This window comes from Microcaecilia unicolor, chromosome 6 (genome assembly GCF_901765095.1).
Source record: "Microcaecilia unicolor chromosome 6, aMicUni1.1, whole genome shotgun sequence".
In the NCBI taxonomy this organism is placed as follows: Eukaryota; Metazoa; Chordata; class Amphibia; order Gymnophiona; family Siphonopidae; genus Microcaecilia; species Microcaecilia unicolor.
This window is the reverse complement of record NC_044036.1, coordinates 161,597,641-161,618,532: the sequence shown is the minus strand read 5'-3', so window position 1 is coordinate 161,618,532 and position 20,892 is coordinate 161,597,641. Positions and strand designations below refer to the sequence as shown.

Genomic DNA, 20,892 nt, shown 5'->3' with positions numbered 1-20,892 from the left:
TATGATTGCGCTGGCACCCAATAAAGGCTAGGACCATTTTCAAAACTTTTGTGTACAAAATATTATACGGGATGGCACCTGATTATATGCAAACTTTGATAAATCTTCCAACCACTACTACTACTACTACTACTACTACTACTATTTAGCATTTCTATAGCGCTACAAGGCGTACGCAGCGCTGCACAAACATAGAAGAAAGACAGTCCCTGCTCAAAGAGCTTACAATCTAATAGACAAAAAATAAATAAAGTAAGCAAATCAAATCAATTAATGTGAATGGGAAGGAAGAGAGGAGGGTAGGTGGAGGCGAGTGGTTACAAGTGGTTACGAGTCAAAAGCAATGTTAAAGAGGTGGGCTTTCAGTCTAGATTTAAAGGTGGCCAAGGATGGGGCAAGATGTAGGGGTTCAGGAAGTTTATTCCAGGCGTAGGGTGCAGCGAGACAGAAGGTGCGAAGTCTGGAGTTGGCAGTAGTGGAGAAGGGAACAGATAAGAAGGATTTATCCATGGAGCGGCATGCACGGGAAGGGGTGTAGGGAAGGACGAGTGTGGAGAGATACTGGGGAGCAGCAGAGTGAGTACATTTATAGGTTAGTAGAAGAAGTTTGAACAGGATGCGAAAACGGATAGGGAGCAAGTGAAGGGTCTTGAGGAGGGTCTTGAGGTCCTAGAGATGATTTTCCTATCTGCAAGAAAATAAAGTATAAATCTATTTTTGCAAATAGTAACGGAATTCAAACATGTGTGGGATAAACATAAGGGAATCCTGTTCAGAAGTAATGGATCCTCAGGAGCTTGGCCGAGATTGGGTGGCAGAGCCGGTGGTGGGAGGCGGGGATAGTGTTGGGCAGACTTATACGGTCTGTACCAGAACTGGTGGTGGGAGGTGTGGCTGGTGGTTGGGAGGCGGGGATAGTGCTGGGCAGACTTATACGGTCTGTGCCCTGAAGAGGACAGGTACGGATCAGGGTAGGGTATACACAAAAAGAAATACATATGAGTTTGTCTTGTTGGGCGGACTGGATGGACCGTGCAGGTCTTTTTCTGCCGTCATCTACTATGTTATTTTTGCAAATTGACAAGAAGATAACAAGTCATTCATTTGGGGGCACTTTTACAAACCCTGTTAGGGTAAAGGCATAAGTAATAGAAAACGTGCCTACGACTATCCATCATCATTATCATTCTCTCTATGCCCCCTACCCCTCAGTCCTTCATTACAAGTGAAGTAAGTTGTTCCTAGCCTTTGGGGAGTGTTTGTATATAGGCCTCTTAAATCGTAAGTATCATAGCCTTCTTCTGACTTGTGTTTTTTTAAAGTGTGCGCCAGAAGAAAGAAAGAACATAATTATAGTATTTGCTTTATCTAGCTGTCCATCTGTCTGTATGCATGTATCAAGTGTATATGGAAACAGACAGTTACAATAGGTAAGGTCCAGGAAGGCTGAAAATCGACATACAGGCTGAAAATCACACATTCTGGACAAGCTGAAATGTGATTTGTGGTATGCAGGTGGCATGCCTTTCCTCAGCTTGTTTAAAAGTTGAGAACACCACGATCTGAACAAAATGCAGCTGCCTATAGGACACCTAAGAAAAAGAAACTGTTCAAAATGAGTATAAAACAAAGGCCAAAGAGACTTTCTGAGTCATCATAGATGTAACGCTCAGGAGAAGCACTAGTGAGATTTACAGAGAGGCCCTTGTATCAGAAATTTTTTTCTGAAAAAAAAAATGGGAAGACTTTAAGGACATGAACCTGGCTCTATGTAGCAGATCAGGAGGAGAGTTGAGTCATGATTATATGAAAACTTCACAGCTTTGAAAAACGTTAATTATAATTCATTACACATGGATGCTCATCCTATGCCAGATAAGGTACTTTTTACTGGTTATCCAATTTATTTTATAATGGCACAGATTAAAAAGAAAATCGTGTACCCTAACATTCACCTTCTATGGTTCAAATATTTGAAAGGTATTAATCCGCAAACGAATCTTTTCCGGAGATGGGAAGGCGGTAGAACGAGAGGACATGAAATGAGATTGAAGGGGGGCAGACTCAGGAAAGATATCAGGAAGTATTTTTTCACGGAGAGGGTGGTGGACGCTTGGAATGCCCTCCCGCGGGAGGTGGTGGAGATGAAAACGGTAACGGAGTTCAAACATGCGTGGGATATGCATAGAGGAATCCTGTGCAGAAGGAATGGATCCTCAGAAGCTTAGCTGAAATTGGGTGGCGGAGCAGTTGGGGGGAAGAGGGGGTGGTGGTTGGGAGGCTAGGATAGGGAAGGGCAGACTTATACGGTCTGTTCCAGAGCCGGTGATGGGAGGCGGGACTGGTGGTTGGGAGGCGGGAAATACTGCTGGGCAGACTTATATGGTCTGTGCCCTGAAAAGGACAGGTACAAATTCAAGGTAAGGTATACACATATGAGTTTGTCTTGGGCAGACTGGATGGACCATGCAGGTCTTTTTCTGCCGTCATCTACTATGTTACTCATAAAGGACTCTGTGGCTCATTTACTAAAATGAGGTGAAATCTGGGCTCAACATGTTTTAACGCTGGACTTTTCCACGTGCAGCACTTATGGGGGGATTTAAAAAATATATTTTAATGTAGGTCATGCATTAATGTTGTCATTAGTGTGTGGCACCTGCATTCACACTAATGCAGAGGCACATACCACCTCCTATTTGGAAGGCATTAGATGCTCCCAAGTAAACTCTGTGTTATTTAAGTAGCGCATGTTAATTATAATGTGCAAGATGGGAACAGCCACACTCTGCCCATGACACATCTACTCCAAAATATCTGTAATGCGTGGGTTACTTTGTGCAAACAGGTAAAATATTGCAAAATGCTTTAATATGTTAAGGGCTTATGTCCTTTTAGTAAGAGGGTCCCAAAGTATGAAAAACTGAGGGCGTAGGGCATCTTATGCGCATTGATTTTGAACTACTGCCTGGCTATCTCGAGGCCCGGGCAGTATTTTTATTTTTTACACATGTCTACTAGGCGTGTCGGAAAATTTACGGTGTGCAGCGCTAACTGGGCAGTAATCAGCATTGTACACGCGTAGACCATTACTTCCCGGTTAATCCATGAGACTTTACTGCTAGGTCAACAGGTGGCGGTATTTTCTGAGGCTCAATATGGACGCGCGCCAATTTTTATTTTGCCGTACAACCATTTTCGGCCCAAAAAATGGCTTTTTTTTTGCAGGTGCACTGAAAACTTGACCTGCACTTGTCCAATACAGGAGACTACACCAGTGCAGGTCATTTTTTGGCATACTTTAGTAAAAGGACCCCTAAGACTCTCAGAACATTCTCACTTTTCAGTTCGATTGAATGGCTTGCTTTAACTAAAAGACAAGCTCCTACATATATATCTAGCGCTGACACTGACTGATGACACATGACGGAAAACTTATTGTCAGGTAATTCTCTAGTTTTTACTTCTACATAATAAAAATATCTAGAACACTCAAATATGAATGAACCAGATAAGAGGCACAGGGAAGGGAAGGGAACATTTAAGAAACTCGGGCTAATGTCATGAGAAAAGATGCAGACCATAATAAAGAGCCAAATAAAAATAGACTGATGATGCCTAATATATTAGGACAAACATAAAAGAAAGGCAGGAAAAAGAGGCAAAACGAGCCCGCGTGACACTGCTGCGGAACGAGGAGCGCAGCTTTTCCGGAGCCGCACGTTAGCGCGTGCTGGCTCCTCCTGACAAATCCGAGCGCACTTCGCGCTCTCTTAAGCCCTCCTCGCGCGTTCACGCGCACTCCCTCGTCATCGCTCCCTTTCCCCCGGCCTCGAAGGGGTTAAAGGGGCATCGAGCCATTTTCTCGGGCTGAGCGCTGAAGCTGGACGTGCGCGCGCGGCTTAGCCTCCCCGCAGGTCAGGACCCGGGGCTCGCGCCCAGGCAGGCAGGCGCCCGTAACTGGAGCAGAGGCTGCACGAGCATCCCTGGCGGCGTTGCCATGAAATCCATTTTGTAGCTCCGTCACCCGGATGTTAGTGTAATGCTGGCCGAAACTGAGCAGTGTAGCTACTGCCGCTAGGAAGCCACCGCTTTCAGGACCATGGGGGTCGGCTGAGAGGACACACTTTGTGCATTTTGGCTTATTCTCGTGCTTGCTTTTGTTGTGAACGGGCGATGGTGAGGATGTTTGATCCAGAGGAGCAGCTGGCAGGCAAGTGCATAATGTCTCTGGCTGAAAGCGAGACACTTGTATATCTCAGGATGCTCTTAGTGTAGCCCTGGACAATACCTTGAAATCTTCTGCCCTGTGTGTGGCGGTCAAAAATGTTAGACATTATTAGGAAAGGGATGGAAAATAAGGGAAAGAATATTAGAATGGCTCTGTATTGCTCTATGGTGCGACCTCACCTTGACTATTGTGTGCAATTCTGAACACTGCACCTTAAAAAAAAAGATATAGCAGAAAAGGTTAAAAGAAGGGAGACCGAAATGATAAAGGGGATGGAACTCCTCTCATATGAGGAAAGGCTTAAGAGGTTAGGGCTCTTCAGCTTGGAGAAGAGACTACTGAGGGAGGGACATGATAGAGGTCTACAAAATACTGAGTGGCATAGAATGGGCTAAATGTAAATCGATTTTTCACTCTTAAAAAAATGTATATACAGCAGGGGGGTACTCCATGAAATGACATGGAAATACTTTTAAAACAAATAGGAGGAAATATTTTCTCACTCAAAGAATATTTAAGCTCTGGAACTCATTGCCAGAGGATGTTGTATCTGGGTTTAAAAAAGGTTTGGACGAGTTCCTGGAGGAAATGTCCATAGTCTGCTATTGAGATAGACATGGGGAGAGCTACTGCTCGTCCCTGGGATCAGTAACATTGGGATTCTGTCAGGCACTTGTGACCTAAATTGGCCACTGTGAGAAGTAGGATACTGGGCTAGATGGACCTTGTTCTGACCCAGTATGGCTATTATTATATTCTTATGTTTAATGAATTTCAATGTTTCGATTGCTCCTAAACCAATATCAGGTAGTGAATCACCAGCCTAGGAGCCAGTACAGCATCCTCAACATTGAGCAAAAGCTCCTTCATTTATGTACAGGGAGGGGGGATTTTTTATTGTGTTTGGCACCCCCAATCATTTTGAAATGTTGGCACTTATAAGAAAGAAATGACTTGTCAGTTTTTAAAATATGTTTCTAATTTGTTTATTGGTTATGTTATAAAAGAACAGGCTGTGACAAGTGTATGATATGTGGTGACCAAGATCTTTTTCTTATAGATTCATCATTAAAGAGTTATAGCTTTCAAACCAGGTTTATATTTGCTGTTTAGTAGTATTAACAACACTTTAAAAATTACATTTTAGATTTGCATTACAGTGCTTAGGTAGAAGACTATATAAATTGGTTTGGAAACAAATTGATCGTGGTTCGGTATAGACAATTATGTATTAATTATGAAATAAAAATGGGTAGGTGGTCCAAATGGAGGCTGTAACTTGATTTGCCTTAACTTTAGAAAGGATTTTATTGCTCTGTCTTTATATTGCACAAATTCACATATGTGTCTAGTAAGCACATGACTAGAATTCTGTTTTTCTTGCTGTTTGTTATAAAGGTATATGGTAAGGATCGTGAAAGCATTTATTGCATTCCCGTTGGATCATCAGTTGTAATTGTAAACTGAGGTCCCTTGAGCCTCCTTATTGTAATGGTGGGCATTTGTAACCTAGCGATACAGTAGCAGCTGCTCAGTGTTCACAGGGCCACCTGACAGCTCAGTGCACCTCTCAGCCCAGCTGGCTTCCTTGTACTGGATCTGCCTGCTCCTAGCTCTCTGCCTGCCTGTTCTCCATTCCCCCCCCCCTCCCGCATCTGTGTGCAGATTGATCAGTGACCTTTTCCCAACATGGATAAGGAGCCATTTTTTAATACACACGCTTGTATCGCTGTATATGTCGAAATGATGTGTGTGTGTGTGAATATGTGTGAGAGGGAGCATGTAGCTGTATCTAGCTAAAGCCAGAGCAATCTGTTCTCTCCTACTCCACATTACGCTGCTGCTTCCCTTACATGCTATATTTTTGTTACACTGATAAGGAGGATTGCTCTGACACAAACTTTAGTGTTATAATAGGTGCAAAATGCTCACCAGATACCCTACTTACCTACCTACTTCTTGCTGAAGTATCTCTATAGATTCTATATCATCCCTCCGTATTTACTTTTTAAAAATAAAATTGTGCCTTCAAGTTTGCAGTACCTAACCACAGCGTCTCCTTGATTTTGCCACAGTTAACTCAGCTCCAGCCATCTCAAAAGTGCTAATTTAGCCTGCTTATTTTATCTGCCACAGGTCTGCCTGATTTTGGGTCTTCCCCCTTTTTTATTTACCACATAGCTCCTTTGTGTGCTTGAATTCCATCACTGTTTTGACTTCTACCACCTCTGATAGAAATCTGTTCCAGGTGTCCATCAGCAACTCACTGACAAAGGATTTTCTTGAATTCCCTTTAAGTCACCTTTCCTTCAGCTTTAAAATATGACCCTCTTGTCCTTGGGCTTCTCATTCTAAGCAAAGTGCTGCTCCCTTCTGCTACTTTACTGAAGCCTGCTAGATATTTGAATGTTTCTACCATATTTACACTGTGTTTCAAAAATAACAGGACCTCTCTTATTTTTCTCTATAACAAATAAATGTTTGGGTGTACGAAACAGGAAAACTTGGCTCACAAACAGATCTATGATAGAGGTATAAAATGTCTTACAACAAGCATGTAGTGTTGTAAATATGTTTTCTAACTTATGATGTAATTGTAACATCATTATTTACAGTTGGTCAACATGGGGTTTTCACTAGTAGATAAGCACTGTGCACATAATAACATTTCTCAGGCAAACAAAATGTTATGGAGCGAAAAAGTTCCTTAACATGTTTCCTGAAAAACAATGGCCACTTAGTGGACTGAAGAGACTTATTTGCAAAATCTTGGATGCAGCAAAATCTTGGATGAGCTTGGACCAGCACAACATCATCGACAACACAGATAAGCAGTGGCTCAAGCATCTCCATGCTTGCATCACAGCAAACAGTGGACATTTTGAACCCGCACTTTAAACTGCAAAAATAACTTAAAATGAACAAATTTTTGTATGCAAATTGAATTTGAGCATAGCATTCACATTTATCATTTTAATTTGTTCATGTGATGTTTCAAAGTACCTTGATTATGTGAAGTTCACAAAGAATATTTATAATGCTAAGGGGCCCTTTTACAAAAATGCGCTGAAAAATGGTAGTGTAGACACATGTTTTAGGTGCACGCAGAATCGTTTTTCAGTGCACCTGTAAACAATGCCTTTTTTAATATTGTTGCCGAAAATGGATGTGTAGCAAAATGAAAATTGTTGTGCATCCATTTTGGGTCTGAGACCTTACCGCCAGCCATTGACCTAGCGGTAAAGTCTCACACAGTAACCAGGCGGTAATGAGCTACGTGTATCAAATGTCACTTGGCGCGTGTCCAATATGCGCGTCTGAAAATAACAATTATTTTTTGGATGTGCGTAATGGACGCGTGCCAAAAATGAAATTTGCTGCAAGAGTCACATGGTAGCTGGGCAGTAACTCCATTTTGGCGTACATTAGGTGCGCACAGATGCTTTATGCGACTTAGTAAAAGGGCTCCTAAATATTTGTTGCATAATCATTGTATAACTCTGTCATGGGCCTATTTGTGAGCCAAGGTTTATTATTTGACATCCAGCCATGTATTCATTATAGAGAAAAATAAAAGGGGTCCCATTATAACGAATCATGGTGCATTTTCATTTCCTTAAGAAGCCCTATTATCTAGTGTGTAAAGGAATAACATAGTAACAGAGGAGTCTATTTATTTATAGCTCGCTCTAGCCATTGTTCTAGGAGGGTAACAATAAAACAGACACAATGAGCCAAAGAAGACAATAGTAGACAATGATAAACATTTTAACAAATATAGTCATATACTCCAACCTTATCATCTTAAATTCATTCTACAAGCAAGCACTTAGTCATCTAATTAATTATTAACATTCAAAATCAATGTATAGATCAGTGTTTCTCAAACCTGGTCGTGGAGGCACCCCAGGCAGTCAGGTTTTCAATATATCCACAATGCATATTCATGAGAGATTTGCATGCACTGCCTCCACTGCATGCACATCTCTCTCATGAATATTCATTGTGGATATCCTGAAAACCTAACTGGCTGGGGTGCCTCCATGACCAGGTTTGAGAACCACTGGTATAGATGGTTAATTGACTATTAGTTTACCATTAAAAATCTTCAGAAAATAGAAAGGCTTTCAACAACTTCCTAGAATTGGAGAAAATTCCCATACATTGTAGCGCATGGTTCAGAACAAGGTATCTTTCGAAGATATCACCAAAACAGGGAAGATAGGGTATTCTGATAGCGAGGTTGCAGTAGAGACCATAGTAAACCAGGTGTCTTTACATAAAAAGCAGACAAAAGATTGTAAATTATCACTGTTAACTGCTGAGCAAGATGTAAATAGGAACAACAAAAGTATGGCTCTGTTTACTAAGCTGAATTGTAGGTGCGCAAACTTTTTAGCACGTCCTAAAATGTCTGCGCGATTACAGTGCAGCTTAGTAAACAGGATCCGTAGTTTGAAATATCTATATGCAAATGCCAGAAGCCTAAGAAATAAGATGGGAGAGTTAGAATATATTGCACTATATGAGACCTGGTGGAAGGAGGATAACCAGTGGGACACTGTCATACCAGGGTACAAATTATATCTAGTGATAGGGTGGATCAAATTGGTGGAGGGTTAGCATTGTATTTTAAGGAGGACCTTGAATCAAATAGATTGAAAATTCTGCAGGACACAAAACACATCTTAGAATCCCTATGGATTGAAATTCCACATATAAAGGGGAAAAGGATAGTGATAGGGGTTTACTACCATCCACCTGGCCAGGATGAACAGACAGAGGTAGAAATGTTATCAGAAATTAGGGAGGCTAACAAAGGGGAACACAATAATAATAATATTGGCTGGGCAAATGTAACGTAAGCCGCATTGAACCTACTATGAGTGGGAAAGCGCGGGGTACAAATGTAAGAAAAAAAAAAAGTAACATGCTAGGAAGGTAAAATTCCTTGACAAAATCAAGGACTGCTTTATGGAGCAGCTGATACAAGAGCCAACAAGAGGAGGAAAAATGAAATGCATGATCTGGTGCAGGAGGTAATGGTGCTGGGGCTGCTTGATAACAGTGATGGTAATATGATCAGATTTGTACACACAGGAAATTCAATACGTTAGCATTTAACTTTCAAAAAGGAGACTATGATAAAATGAGAACGGTGCAAAAAAAAAAAAACTTAGAGGAGCAGCTGCAAAACTCAAAAGTTTACATCAGGCGTGGATGCTGTTTAAAAATACCATCCTGGAAGCCCAGGCCAGTTATACTCTATGTATTAAAAAAAAGGAGGAAGAAAGGCCAAGCAACGGCCAGCATGGTTAAAGAGTGAGGTGAAGGAAGCTATTAGAGCTAAACGAAAATCCTTCAGAAAATGGAAGAAGGATTCGACTGAAAATAATAAGAAACAGCATAAGGAATTACAAGTCATATGAAAGCTCTGACAAAGAAGGCAAAGAGGGACATTGAAAAAAAGATTGCGTTACAGGCAAACGCATACAGTGACAACTTTTTTAGGTATATTAAAAGCAAGAAGCTGGCAAAAGGATCAGTTGGACTGCTAGATAACCGAGGGGTAAAATTGGCATCCAGGCAAGACAAAGCCATAGCGGAGAGATTAATTGAATTCTTTGCTTCGGTCTTCACCGAGGAAGATTTGGGAGAGATACTGGTGCCAGAAATGGTATTCAAAGCTGACGAGTCAGAGAAACTGAATGAAATATCTATAAACCTGGAAGATGTAATGGTGCAATTTGACAAATTGTAGCAAATCGCCTGCACCAGATGGTATTCATCCCAGGGTACTGATAGAATTGAAAAATGAACTTGCAGAACTATTGTTAGTAATATGTAATTTATCTTTAAAATCAAGTATGGTACTGGAAGATTTAAGGGTGGCAAATGTAACGCCGATTTAAAAAAAAAGGTTCCAGAGGAGATCCAGGAAATTATAGACCGGTGAGCCTGATATCGGTGCCGGGCAAAATGGTAGAGACTATTATAAAGAACAAAATTACAGCGCATATTCAAATCATGGATTAATGAGACGAAGCCAACATGGATTTAGTGAAGTGAAATCTTGCCTCACCAATCTACTACATTTCTGTGAAGGAGTGAACAAACGTGGATAAAGGTGAACTGGTCGATATTGTGTATCTGGATTTTCAAAAGGCATTTGACAGAGTACCTCATGAAAGACTCCTGAGGAAATTGGAGAGTCATGGGATAGGAGGTAGTGTTCAATTGTGAATTAAAAACTGGCTAAAAAATAGAAAACAGAGTAGGATTAAATGGCCAATAATCTCAATGGAGAAGGGTAGATAGTGGGGTTCCCCAGGGATCTGTGCTGGGACTTCTGATTTTTAATATATTTATAAATGATCTAGAGATGGGAATAACTAGTGAGGCAATTAAATTTGCTGATGACACAAAGTTATTCAAAGTTGTTAAATCGCAAGAGGGTTATGAAAAATTACAAGAGGACCTTACAAGACTGGGAGACTGGGCATCCAAATGGCAGATGACATTTAATGTGAACAAGTGCAAAGTGATGCATGTGGGAAAGAGGAACCCGAATTATAGCTACGTCATGCAAGGTTCCACGTTAGGAGTCACGGACCAAGAAAGGGATCTAGGTGTTGTCGTTGATGATACGTTGAAACCTTCTGCTCAGTGTGCTGCTGCGGCTAAGAAAGCAAATAAATGTTAGGTATTATTAGGAAAGGAAAGGAAAACAAAACAAAGATGAGGACGTGGGAAAGAGGAACCTGTATTATAGTTATGTGATACAAGGTTCCACATTAGGAGTCATTGACCTTGAAAGGGATCTAAGTGTCATCATTGAAGATATGTTGAAACCTTCTGCTCAGTGTTTGGCGGCGGTGGCAGCTAAGAAAGCAAATAGAATGTTAGGCATTACTAGAAAAGCAATGGAAAACAAAAATGAGGACATTGTAATGCCTTTGTATGACTCCATGGTGCGACAACACCTCAAATACTGTGTGCAATTTTGGTCATCGCATCTCAAAGATATAGTGGAATTAGAAAAGTTACAGAGAAGGGCGATGAAAATGATAAAGGGGATGGGTGACTTCCCTATGAGGAAAGGCTGAAGCAGCTAGGGCTCTTCAGCTTGGAAAAAAAGACAGCTGAGGGGAGATATGATAGAGGTCTATAAAATAATAAGTGGAGTGGAATGGGTAGAGGTGAATCGCTTGTTTACTCTTTCCAAAAATACTAGGACTAGGGAGCACGTAATGAAACTACAAAGTAGTAAATTTAAAATGAATCGGAGAAAATATTTCTTCACTCAACATATAATTAAACTCTGGAATTAGTTGCCAGATAATGTGGTAAAAGCAGTTAACTTAGTGGGGTTTAAAAAACAAGGTTTGGATAGCTTCCTAAAAGAAATGTCCATAAGCCATTGTTAAGATGGACTTGGGGAAAATCCACTGCTTATTTCTTGGATAAGCAGCATAAAATGTATTGTATTGTTTTGGGATCTTGCCAGGTACTTGTAACCTGGGTTGACCACTGTTGGAAACAAGATGCTGGGCTTGATGGATCTTTGGTCTGTCCCAGTATGACAACACTTGTGTACTTATGTACTTATATAACATGGACTCAGTGTTTCACCTAATGCATGAAAGTCAAAGTTAAGGTGCATTAGGATCAAAGATGTGTTTCGGCCTTAGGCCTGCATCAGGAGTGTATAATAAAATTTAATACATAAATAATAAAGAAAATAAATTGCAATGCACAAATAAATTGAAATACATGGTGGATTATATATTAAATTTTTATCTAGAATATATATTTTACTTGAACTTAATATTCTACATAAAAATTTAATATATAATCCACCATGTATTTTAATTTATTTGTGCATTGCAATTTATTTTCTTTCTTTATTATTTATGTATTAAATGTTATTATATACTCCTGATGCAGGCCTACGGCCGAAACACAACATTGTTTCAAGTCTCCATACTTCAATAAACTTCTCTATTATTATACACTAGTAAATCATGCCCTTTTCTGGAGCAAATGAAATGGGCGCTGGCAAGGTTTTCCTCCCGAACCCCCCCCTCCCTACCCACTCCTTCGGCGTTGTGAAGCCACTGACCGCCATTGCTCCGCACCTCGTCATATCACGCCACCTTCATCTCCTGAGTCGTGAAGCCACTGACGCCATTGTTCCGCCCTCGCTCTGTGACATCATTGCTCCGCCCTCGACGTCATCACGTTTGACACGAGGGCGGGGCTCAGAGACAGTGATTTCGGTGGCTTCACCACCATGAACCCTTCGAATCCGAAGGAAGTGCCCAAAGGAAGTGACAGTCACGTCAATGTCCTCAGAACGTTGAGGGTGAGTTTTATTATATAGGATCTTCTCAGTCTTTGGCATCCTTGGTCGTCCTCCCACTTTTATTTTAGATTGTTGTATTCCATGGGGTGTCTTGAGTTCTCCGTTTTTTGGCGGATTTCTTTTCGCATTAGGATCAAAACCACTGCATTAACTGATGGGGGGGTATAGAAATTGGTACTGCATATTAATGGCAAATAGCACACAAAGCAGGTAGCTGCAGTTCTAGAGGTGCATCTAACTGCAATGTATTATCTACTGCATTAGCAGTTTACAATGCTGCAATGACCCCTGCGTTAATCACAAATTGCTGTCCCTGCCCTTCCCATGTCCCCTAAGGGGAATTTCTGCATTAGGGACTGTATTCTAAAGTGGCACTGAAAAATCAGTGTTGCTCTATAAAAGATCTACCCCCTTTATAGAATAGCACTAAGGTGGGGATTCTATGTATGGTACCTAAAAAAAAAAATCTGCCTGGAAAACATTTTCACCTAAGCGTATTCAATAAGTGGCACCTAGATTTAGGCGCGGTATATAGAATATGCTCAGTTGATATCCCAGCACATGTCCATTTACACCATTGAAAGCGTGGTGTAAATCCCGGCATGTAGATTTAGGCACAGAGGACCATATTCCACAGCTATGTGCATACATTTTGGAACGCCTACAAAACACCCATTTCCCCGCCATAACCACGCCCCTTTTTGTCTGCACACGTTAGAAGTTAGGCGCAGTGCGTTACAGAATTTAGCGAGTTGTGCATGTAAATTCCAATTATTGCCATTTAGTGCTCATTATTGCTTAAGTGCTGTTAACAATGCTAATTAGCTTGTTAAGCCAATTAAGTTACTCGTATTGTTATAGAATCTGCCTGGATTTTGGCGCAGATCTCTAGGCGCACTATATAGAATCTGGGGGTAACACATAAATGGTGACTAACTTAAGGGTTCCATTTATTAAGCCATGGTAAATAGTGGCCTGCGGTAGTGCGATCGCGTATATTGGGCATGCACTGGGCCATTTTTTAATCACGTCTAGGGAAAAGGGCCTTTTTTAAAGGGGCTGGAGAATGGACGTGCAGTAAAATTGAAACCATTTCATGTCCATTTTTGGCCTGAGACTTACCACCACCCATTGACCTAGTGGTAAGGTCTCACGTGCTACCCGCGTTGTAAGCATTCAGCACGCGTCAACTGCTGTTTACTGCCAGGTAAGCAGCCTGCGGTAGAAAATTTAAAAAATGATTTTCTTCCTCGGGATTTGATGCATGCCAAATTCAGAATTATCGACCGGCTCATGCGCTAACCGGGCAGTAGTGCCAATTTGGCGTGCGCTGTATGCACATAGGCCCTTACACGGCTTAGTAAAAGGGCCCCTAAGGCATTGGCAATTAATTGGCAGTGCCTAAATTAGGTGCTGATGGGGTTTATTATGTAACAATGAGGCTTAGTAAACGGGGGCCCAATAATTTTAATCAAAAAAGCCTCAAAGCTCCAACTGGACTCATAATTAATATCATTGGCCTTTCTTTGCTAACCAATAAAAAGAGAACAGTGGACAAAAACTACAAAGGAGAAAAAAAATCAACTGTTCCCCCTAAAAAAAACCCCAACAACTGGTAGATAAATGCAAATCATCATTGAACAGTCTTAATATCCAGCATTTTGTTTTTCAAAAATGACCACAAAAAATACAAAATCTCCTTTTACTGCAGCAGGTTAAAAAGCTATCTTTTTCTGAGGGCAAGAAATGGCCGTCCAGTAAGTGAACCACTTGCAGAATGGCTATTGGGGGGGCGGGGGGCGGGGAAGAGCACTTTACCGCCTTTTAGTAAGTGCTCCCACTGTAACCCGGTAGTTTTTTTGTAGCGCCGGCAACGGTGCGAGCTGGGGGTGGGAACTACTGCCGGGCTCCTGCTGTAGTTCCAGATTGGCGCATGGCAAGCCTGTTGCCGCGCTCCGAATCCTTTAGTAAAAGGGCCCCTTATTCCTCTCAGTGTCAAATCTTCTCCACAAAGCCAACACAGGATCTCTCTCCAGGTCTTCAATTCTCTGCTGCCAACAAACGAAAACACACACACTCATTAGCGAGCAGCCAATAAAAACAATTACCGTGTGAACACTTACCACCACCCATTTTCTAGATGGCAAAAGGTCACGCAGTAATGCTGTGCTAATTAGTGTGCATTAATTAACACAGACATGCCCATTCTCCGCCCCCACACATTCCCCTCTCCTAGAAAAATTAAAAATTATTCTTTAGTGCACGGGTAGCTCACACACATCTCAAACAGATCTCAAACTTACTGCAGGATGCCTGAGTGCATCTCGCAGTAAACCATATTAAGCTGTGATAAGTGCACGCTCGCGCTTACAGCAGCTTAATAAAAGGACCCCGTAGATTGCTAATTTCATTTGTATTATAGAAAGCAAAGATATTCTGTACCTGTTGTTTCTAGTCTTAAATCTTTATATCCTCCAGAACCTGTCAAACTTTGATGTCTGCCAGACAGAACCCAAATAAAGAACCTTTAATTTAAGCAGAAGTTAAAGGAATTACTTTTGAAGGGCTTTGTGATCTATAAAGTACACAGTCTCAGATTCTTGCAATTCCTTGCATAAAATAAGAGGAAATTACATTGTACAATCCCAGCAGGTTATTTTGCTTGAAGTAATAGGAAAAAGGCAAGTTTGCAAGATTATAAATATGATGTTCAGACGGTGGACAGGTTTAGAGAAATATAATAAACACATCTTGAAAAATGCTCTTTAAATGGAGGAGTGAACAAATATTTGGACAGACCTTCCAACTTTGCATTTATAATAGCAATTCCTAAGTCTTCATTTGTCGTGATGTAAGAAGCAAACTATTAAAACAATATATATATTCTCTCTCTCTCACACACAGACACGTGCTTGTGCATGTGTACATGTACATATACATATAAACATATATACACATATATACAGGGTGAGGCAAAAAAAAAAAAGTAACCCCCTAGAGTTTTTAAAAATGTTTTCTCAGCAACTGCTTCGAATTTCAATGTGAAATTTTATAGCTTTATTTGTTGTTACTATCTATGGGGCTATTTTACTAAGCTGTGGTAAAACGGACCCTGTGCTAGCGGCAGCACGTGTTTTTGCCGCTCACGGAGTCCCCTTTTACTGCAGCAGGTAAAAACAGGGCCGTGCCGACACGGTAAGCGAGGTAAGCATGGCAGGAGGGCGCCATCTTCTGGGGGGCGCCCCGCCGCACCATGCTTACCTCGCCCTCTTCTCCCCAGATCCTTGTCCTTTTTTTTTTGTTTAAATTTACCTCTCCGGCGCGTGGCAGCGTAGCGTTAGTGAGAAGGAGGCGGTGCTCCCCCGCCCCGACGTGTCAGTCTCTTCCCTTCGCTCGGTTCCGCCTTCTTCTGACGTCAGAAATGATGTCAGAAGAAGGCGGGGCACTGAGCAAAAGGAAGAAGACACGTCGGGGCGGGGGAGCACCGCCTCCTCACTAACGCTACGCTGCCACGCGCCGGAGAGGTAAATTTAAACAACAAAAAAAAAGGATCTGGGGAGAAGAGGGCGGGTAGTGTAGCGATCGTCTTCGGGGGGGGGGGGGGGCGCCGGCGGGGCCAACTGCAGGAGGGCGCCGGAGACCCTAGGCACGGCCCTGGGTAAAAAGGTTGAAAAAAGAACTGGTCATGTGATATGTTCGCACTTGCCACATGGCCATTTCAGGTGCAGCACTTACCACTATATCAAGGTCTCCCATGCTAACCTGGCAGTAGCTACTGCGGTAAAAAATACGGAACAATTTTCCGTAGCACCAGAAATGGCGTGTGGTGGGGGCAGAACTACTGTGAGCACCCGTGTTGGGCCGGCGGTAGCTCTGGGTTGCCCCCGCGTTGCAACCCTTTAGTAAAAGGGCCCCTATCTTTATGTGGAGAGTGGAATGAGATTATCTTTAAACATGGCAAATTTACAGACTTCTTAGCATGACCACCCAGCGATTTTTGCACATTAAAAAATGTTTGCACTGTAAAACTACCAAATAAATAAGTCCTGTACAATAGTTTCCATAGCTATAACAACCTGAACTATAACTATGTGATGCAAGGTTCCACATTAGGAGTCACCAACCAGGAAAGGGAACTAGATGTCATCGTTGATACGTTGAAACTCTCTGCTCAATGTGCGGTGGCGGCTAAGAAAGGAAATAGAATGTTAGGTATTATTAGGAAAGGAATGGAAAACAAAAATGAGGACGTTATAATGGCTTTGTATCGCTTCATAGTGCAAGCGCATCTTGAATATTGTGTGCAATTCTGGTCACCGCATCTCAAAAAAGATATAGTGGAATTAGGAAAGGTACAGAGAAAGGCGACGAAAATGATAAAGGGGATGGAACAACTTCCCCATGAGGAAAGGCTGAAGCGGCTAGGGCTCTTCAGCTTGGAGGAAAGACGGCGGAGGGGAGATATGACAGAGGTCTATAAAATAATGAGTGAAGTGGAATGGGTAGAGGTGAATCGCTTGTTTACTCTTTCTAAATATACTAAGACTAATGGCCACACAATGAAGCTACAAAGTAGTAAATTTAAAACAAATTGGAGAAAATATTTCTTCACTCAACATGTGATTAAATTGTGGAATTCTTTGCCAGAGAATGCGGTAAAAGCAGTTAGCTTAGTGGGGTTTAAAAAAAAGGTTTGGATAGCTTCCTAAAAAAAAAGTCCATAAGCCATTAATAAGGTGGACTTGGGGAAAATCCACTGCTTATTTCTAGGATACAAAAATAAATGGCTCTGTTTTGTTCCCTGGATAAACCTTGTAAATATACACAACAAAAATTGAACAAAACTTGATATGTGATAATGTGTATCTAATTGGCTATAGAGGTTATCTCATATCTTTCTTGACGACTATGTGCATTGACAAATCATGTCGCTCACATGTCTGTGTATAGTTATAATCACAGAATACCTCCAGCCAACCAGTAGTAACACGTTGTGTTTGAATATTTAATTTAAATCGTACTACTGATTCAAAAAATAAACATTATTGCACATATGAAAGCAAATAATGCACAAAAGTAACTTAGCTTAGCTACAGGGATCCAAACTTTGTCTGTTGTCTTCTGTGACTAAAGCTCAACAACTAGCGTCTTAGACTAATGGAACCCTCATTGGCAACTCCAGTGTTGTGGTAAGCCCGACAGGACCCTGTTTCGCGGTGTCATGCTTTGTCGAGGGCAAAAACCTGTATAAAGTGGAGAATGCATTAAAATTACAATTAAAATTAAAAATAACCTTGTGCCTTACTTGCTATTAAGTCCTGGCCTATTATCGGTATAATAAGGACACCAACGCCATTTTAGTTTGGCGTCCTATCGACAGAAGTCAACATTGTTGTGAGTCTATATGCCAGGACTTAATAGCAAGTAAGGCACAAGGTTATTTTTAATTTTAATTGTAATTTTAATGCATTCTCCACTTTATACAGGTTTTTGCCCTCGACAAAGCATGACACCGCGAAACAGGGTCCTGTCGGGCTTACCACAACACTGGAGTTGCCAATGAGGGTTCCATTAGTCTAAGACGCTAGTTGTTGAGCTTTAGTCACAGAAGACAACAGACAAAGTTTGGATCCCTGTAGCTAAGCTAAGTTACTTTTGTGCATTATTTGCTTTCATATGTGCAATAATGTTTATTTTTTGAATCAGTAGTACGATTTAAATTAAATATTCAAACACAACGTGTTACTACTGGTTGGCTGGAGGTATTCTGTGATTATAACTATACACAGACATGTGAGCGACATGATTTGTCAATGCACATAGTTGTCAAGAAAGATATGAGATAACCTCTATAGCCAATTAGATACACATTATCACATATCAAGTTTTGTTCTATTTCTAGGATAAGCAGCATAAAATATATTGTTTTGGGATCTTGCCAGGTACTTGTAACTTGGATTGGCCGCTGTAGAAACAGGATGCTGGGCTTGATGGACTTTTGGTCTCTCCCAGTATGGCAATACTTATGTACTTATAACATGGAGGAAAACATTCAACTTTGCCAGTGCTGTAATTGTATGTCGTGCTATTGGCTTTGTTCATGCCATCGTAAGTCTAAAAATCTCCACCTTCCTTTATTAATTTATTAATTTTTTAATTTATCATTTTTATTAATTTTTAAATATTGTATCTATATTCTTTCTTGTTCTTGTTCTTTTGAAACAATCTATTTACTTAACAATAATCCAGAAAAGGTTGACTTGCTCTGGCAGTGGTCTACTAAGCACCTCCATTTCACTTTATCAGCTTCTTAAGGAGCCACCTTGTGCCATAGTGATCATGCTTATATTTTTTCACCACAGTTAAACACGCAAAAATCACTAGGTAATAACGGAAAAATGTCAGTAACATCAACATAGCTTAAGATAATTAAATGTCTTTTAATTGATATGTAAGTATGAAGACTAAATATGTATGTAAAATTTCTGTTGAAATTCAGGGGTCCTTTTACTAAGGTGCACTGAAAAGTGGCCTGCGCTGGTGTAGACACATGTATCGGATGCATGCAGGTCCATTTTTCAGTGCACCTGCAAAAAAGGCCTTTTTGGGGGGGGGGGGGGGGGGGGGGGGGGGGCTGAAAATGGATGTACGTCAAAATGAAAATTGGCGCGTGTCCATTTTGGACCTGAGACCTTACCGCCACCCATTCACTTAGCGGTAAGGTCTCACACATTAACCAGGCGGTAATCATCAGCACACGTACAGTTCCGATTACTGCCCGGTTAGCGCCTCACGCCAGAAAATAAAGTACCGTATTTTTCGGACTATAAGACGCACCGGACCATAAGACACACCTAGGTTTTAGAGGAGGGAAATGGAAAAAAAAATTTTGCTTTTTCCCTCCTCTAAAACCTAGGTGCTCCGGTGCGTCTTGTCCGAATCCCACCCTCCAAGTTCGGGATCGCCCTCAGGGTTACCTCCTGCCCCCCCCCCCCCCGGCCCTGTCACCACTTCTCCCCTTACTCACGCGATCTTCCCTGGTGGTCTAGTGACGTTGGGGCAGGAAAGAGCCCCCTCTTTCCTGCCCAGCGCGCTGCTCTCCATCCTCCTGTATGCTGCCTGACGGTCTCGGCGAGATTCAAAATGGCCGCCGAGAATTGAAGTCTTGGCGGCCATTTTGAATCTTGCCGAGACCGTCAGGCAGCATACAGGAGGATGGAGAGCAGTGCGCTGGGCAGGAAAGAGGGGGCTCTTTCCTGCCCCGACGTCACTAGACCACCAGGGAAGATCGCGTGAGTAAGGGGAGAGGTGGTGACAGGGCCGAGGGGAGGGCGATCCCGAACTCAGAGGGAGGGCGATCCCGAACTCGGAGGGAGGGAGGGAGGGCGGGCGGCCTGCCAAATCTCTACCTTCGGACTATAAGACGCACCCCCCGTTTTCCTCCCAAATTTTTTGGGAAAAAAGTGCGTCTTATAGTCCGAAAAATACGGTATATTTTCCGGCGTGTAATGGAGACACGTAAAAAATTAAATTACAGCCCGGGCCACGCGGTAGCCAAGCAGTAGTTCAGAGTTGGTGCGCGTTGGGCTCGCGTAGACGCCTACGGGGCTTAGTAAAAGGACCCCTCAAAGTGGTTGCTGAGAAAACTGCAAAAGAATTTAGGGAGTTACTACTTCTTCTTCTTTTTTTTTTTTTAAACCTCATCCTGTATATACACACACACCACAAGAGATGACTTTTATAAACTAATGTTTTGAATAGCACAGAGTTTTTTTAATGTAGTACAAGTAATTTTTAAATATTATTCTAAAACAACATTTGAATGCTCATTCCTTTTCTTCTTTTTCAGAGGTGAACTATGCAAGCAGCACTGGAATTCCTTTTGCTAGTGACGGATCAGCACTTCAGTCTCACAGGTCAGGGCCATCCAAGCAAAGTGTTCTCTCATGGCAAGCTGCAATTGATGCTGCCATACAAGCCAAGGCTGCCCAAGCTATGAACAACAACGAAGCCCAGTCCGGAGGATCTCTAGCCCAAAAAAAACGCCAGCAATATGCCAAAAGCAAGAAACAGGGTAGCACAACTAATAACCGATCAGCCCGTGCCCTTTTCTGCTTATCCCTCAACAATCCAATCAGAAGAGCCTGCATTACAATAGTCGAATGGAAGTATCCTTTTTTTTAAATTTATTTCAGATAACTCAAGTAGGCTGGACAGTAAAGTGTTGCTTTGTGTTGGACGTGAGATGTCTGAGAGTATGCATACGAGTTAAAGCTGCAGAGACTTCTTTTAGAAA

At 41.7% G+C, this 20,892-nt stretch overlaps 1 protein-coding gene across 1 annotated transcript in view; it reads left to right on the top strand.

The window, feature by feature from the left end:
- Window positions 1–4,013: 4,013 nt before the first annotated feature.
- CACNA1D (calcium voltage-gated channel subunit alpha1 D) overlaps window positions 4,014–20,892 on the top strand; it is a 384,574-nt gene continuing 367,695 nt past the window's right edge. The window contains 2 exon segments of the mRNA XM_030205472.1: window positions 4,014–4,213; window positions 20,446–20,764. Coding sequence (XP_030061332.1) covers window positions 4,177–4,213; window positions 20,446–20,764 — 356 coding nt within the window. The 5' untranslated portion in view covers window positions 4,014–4,176.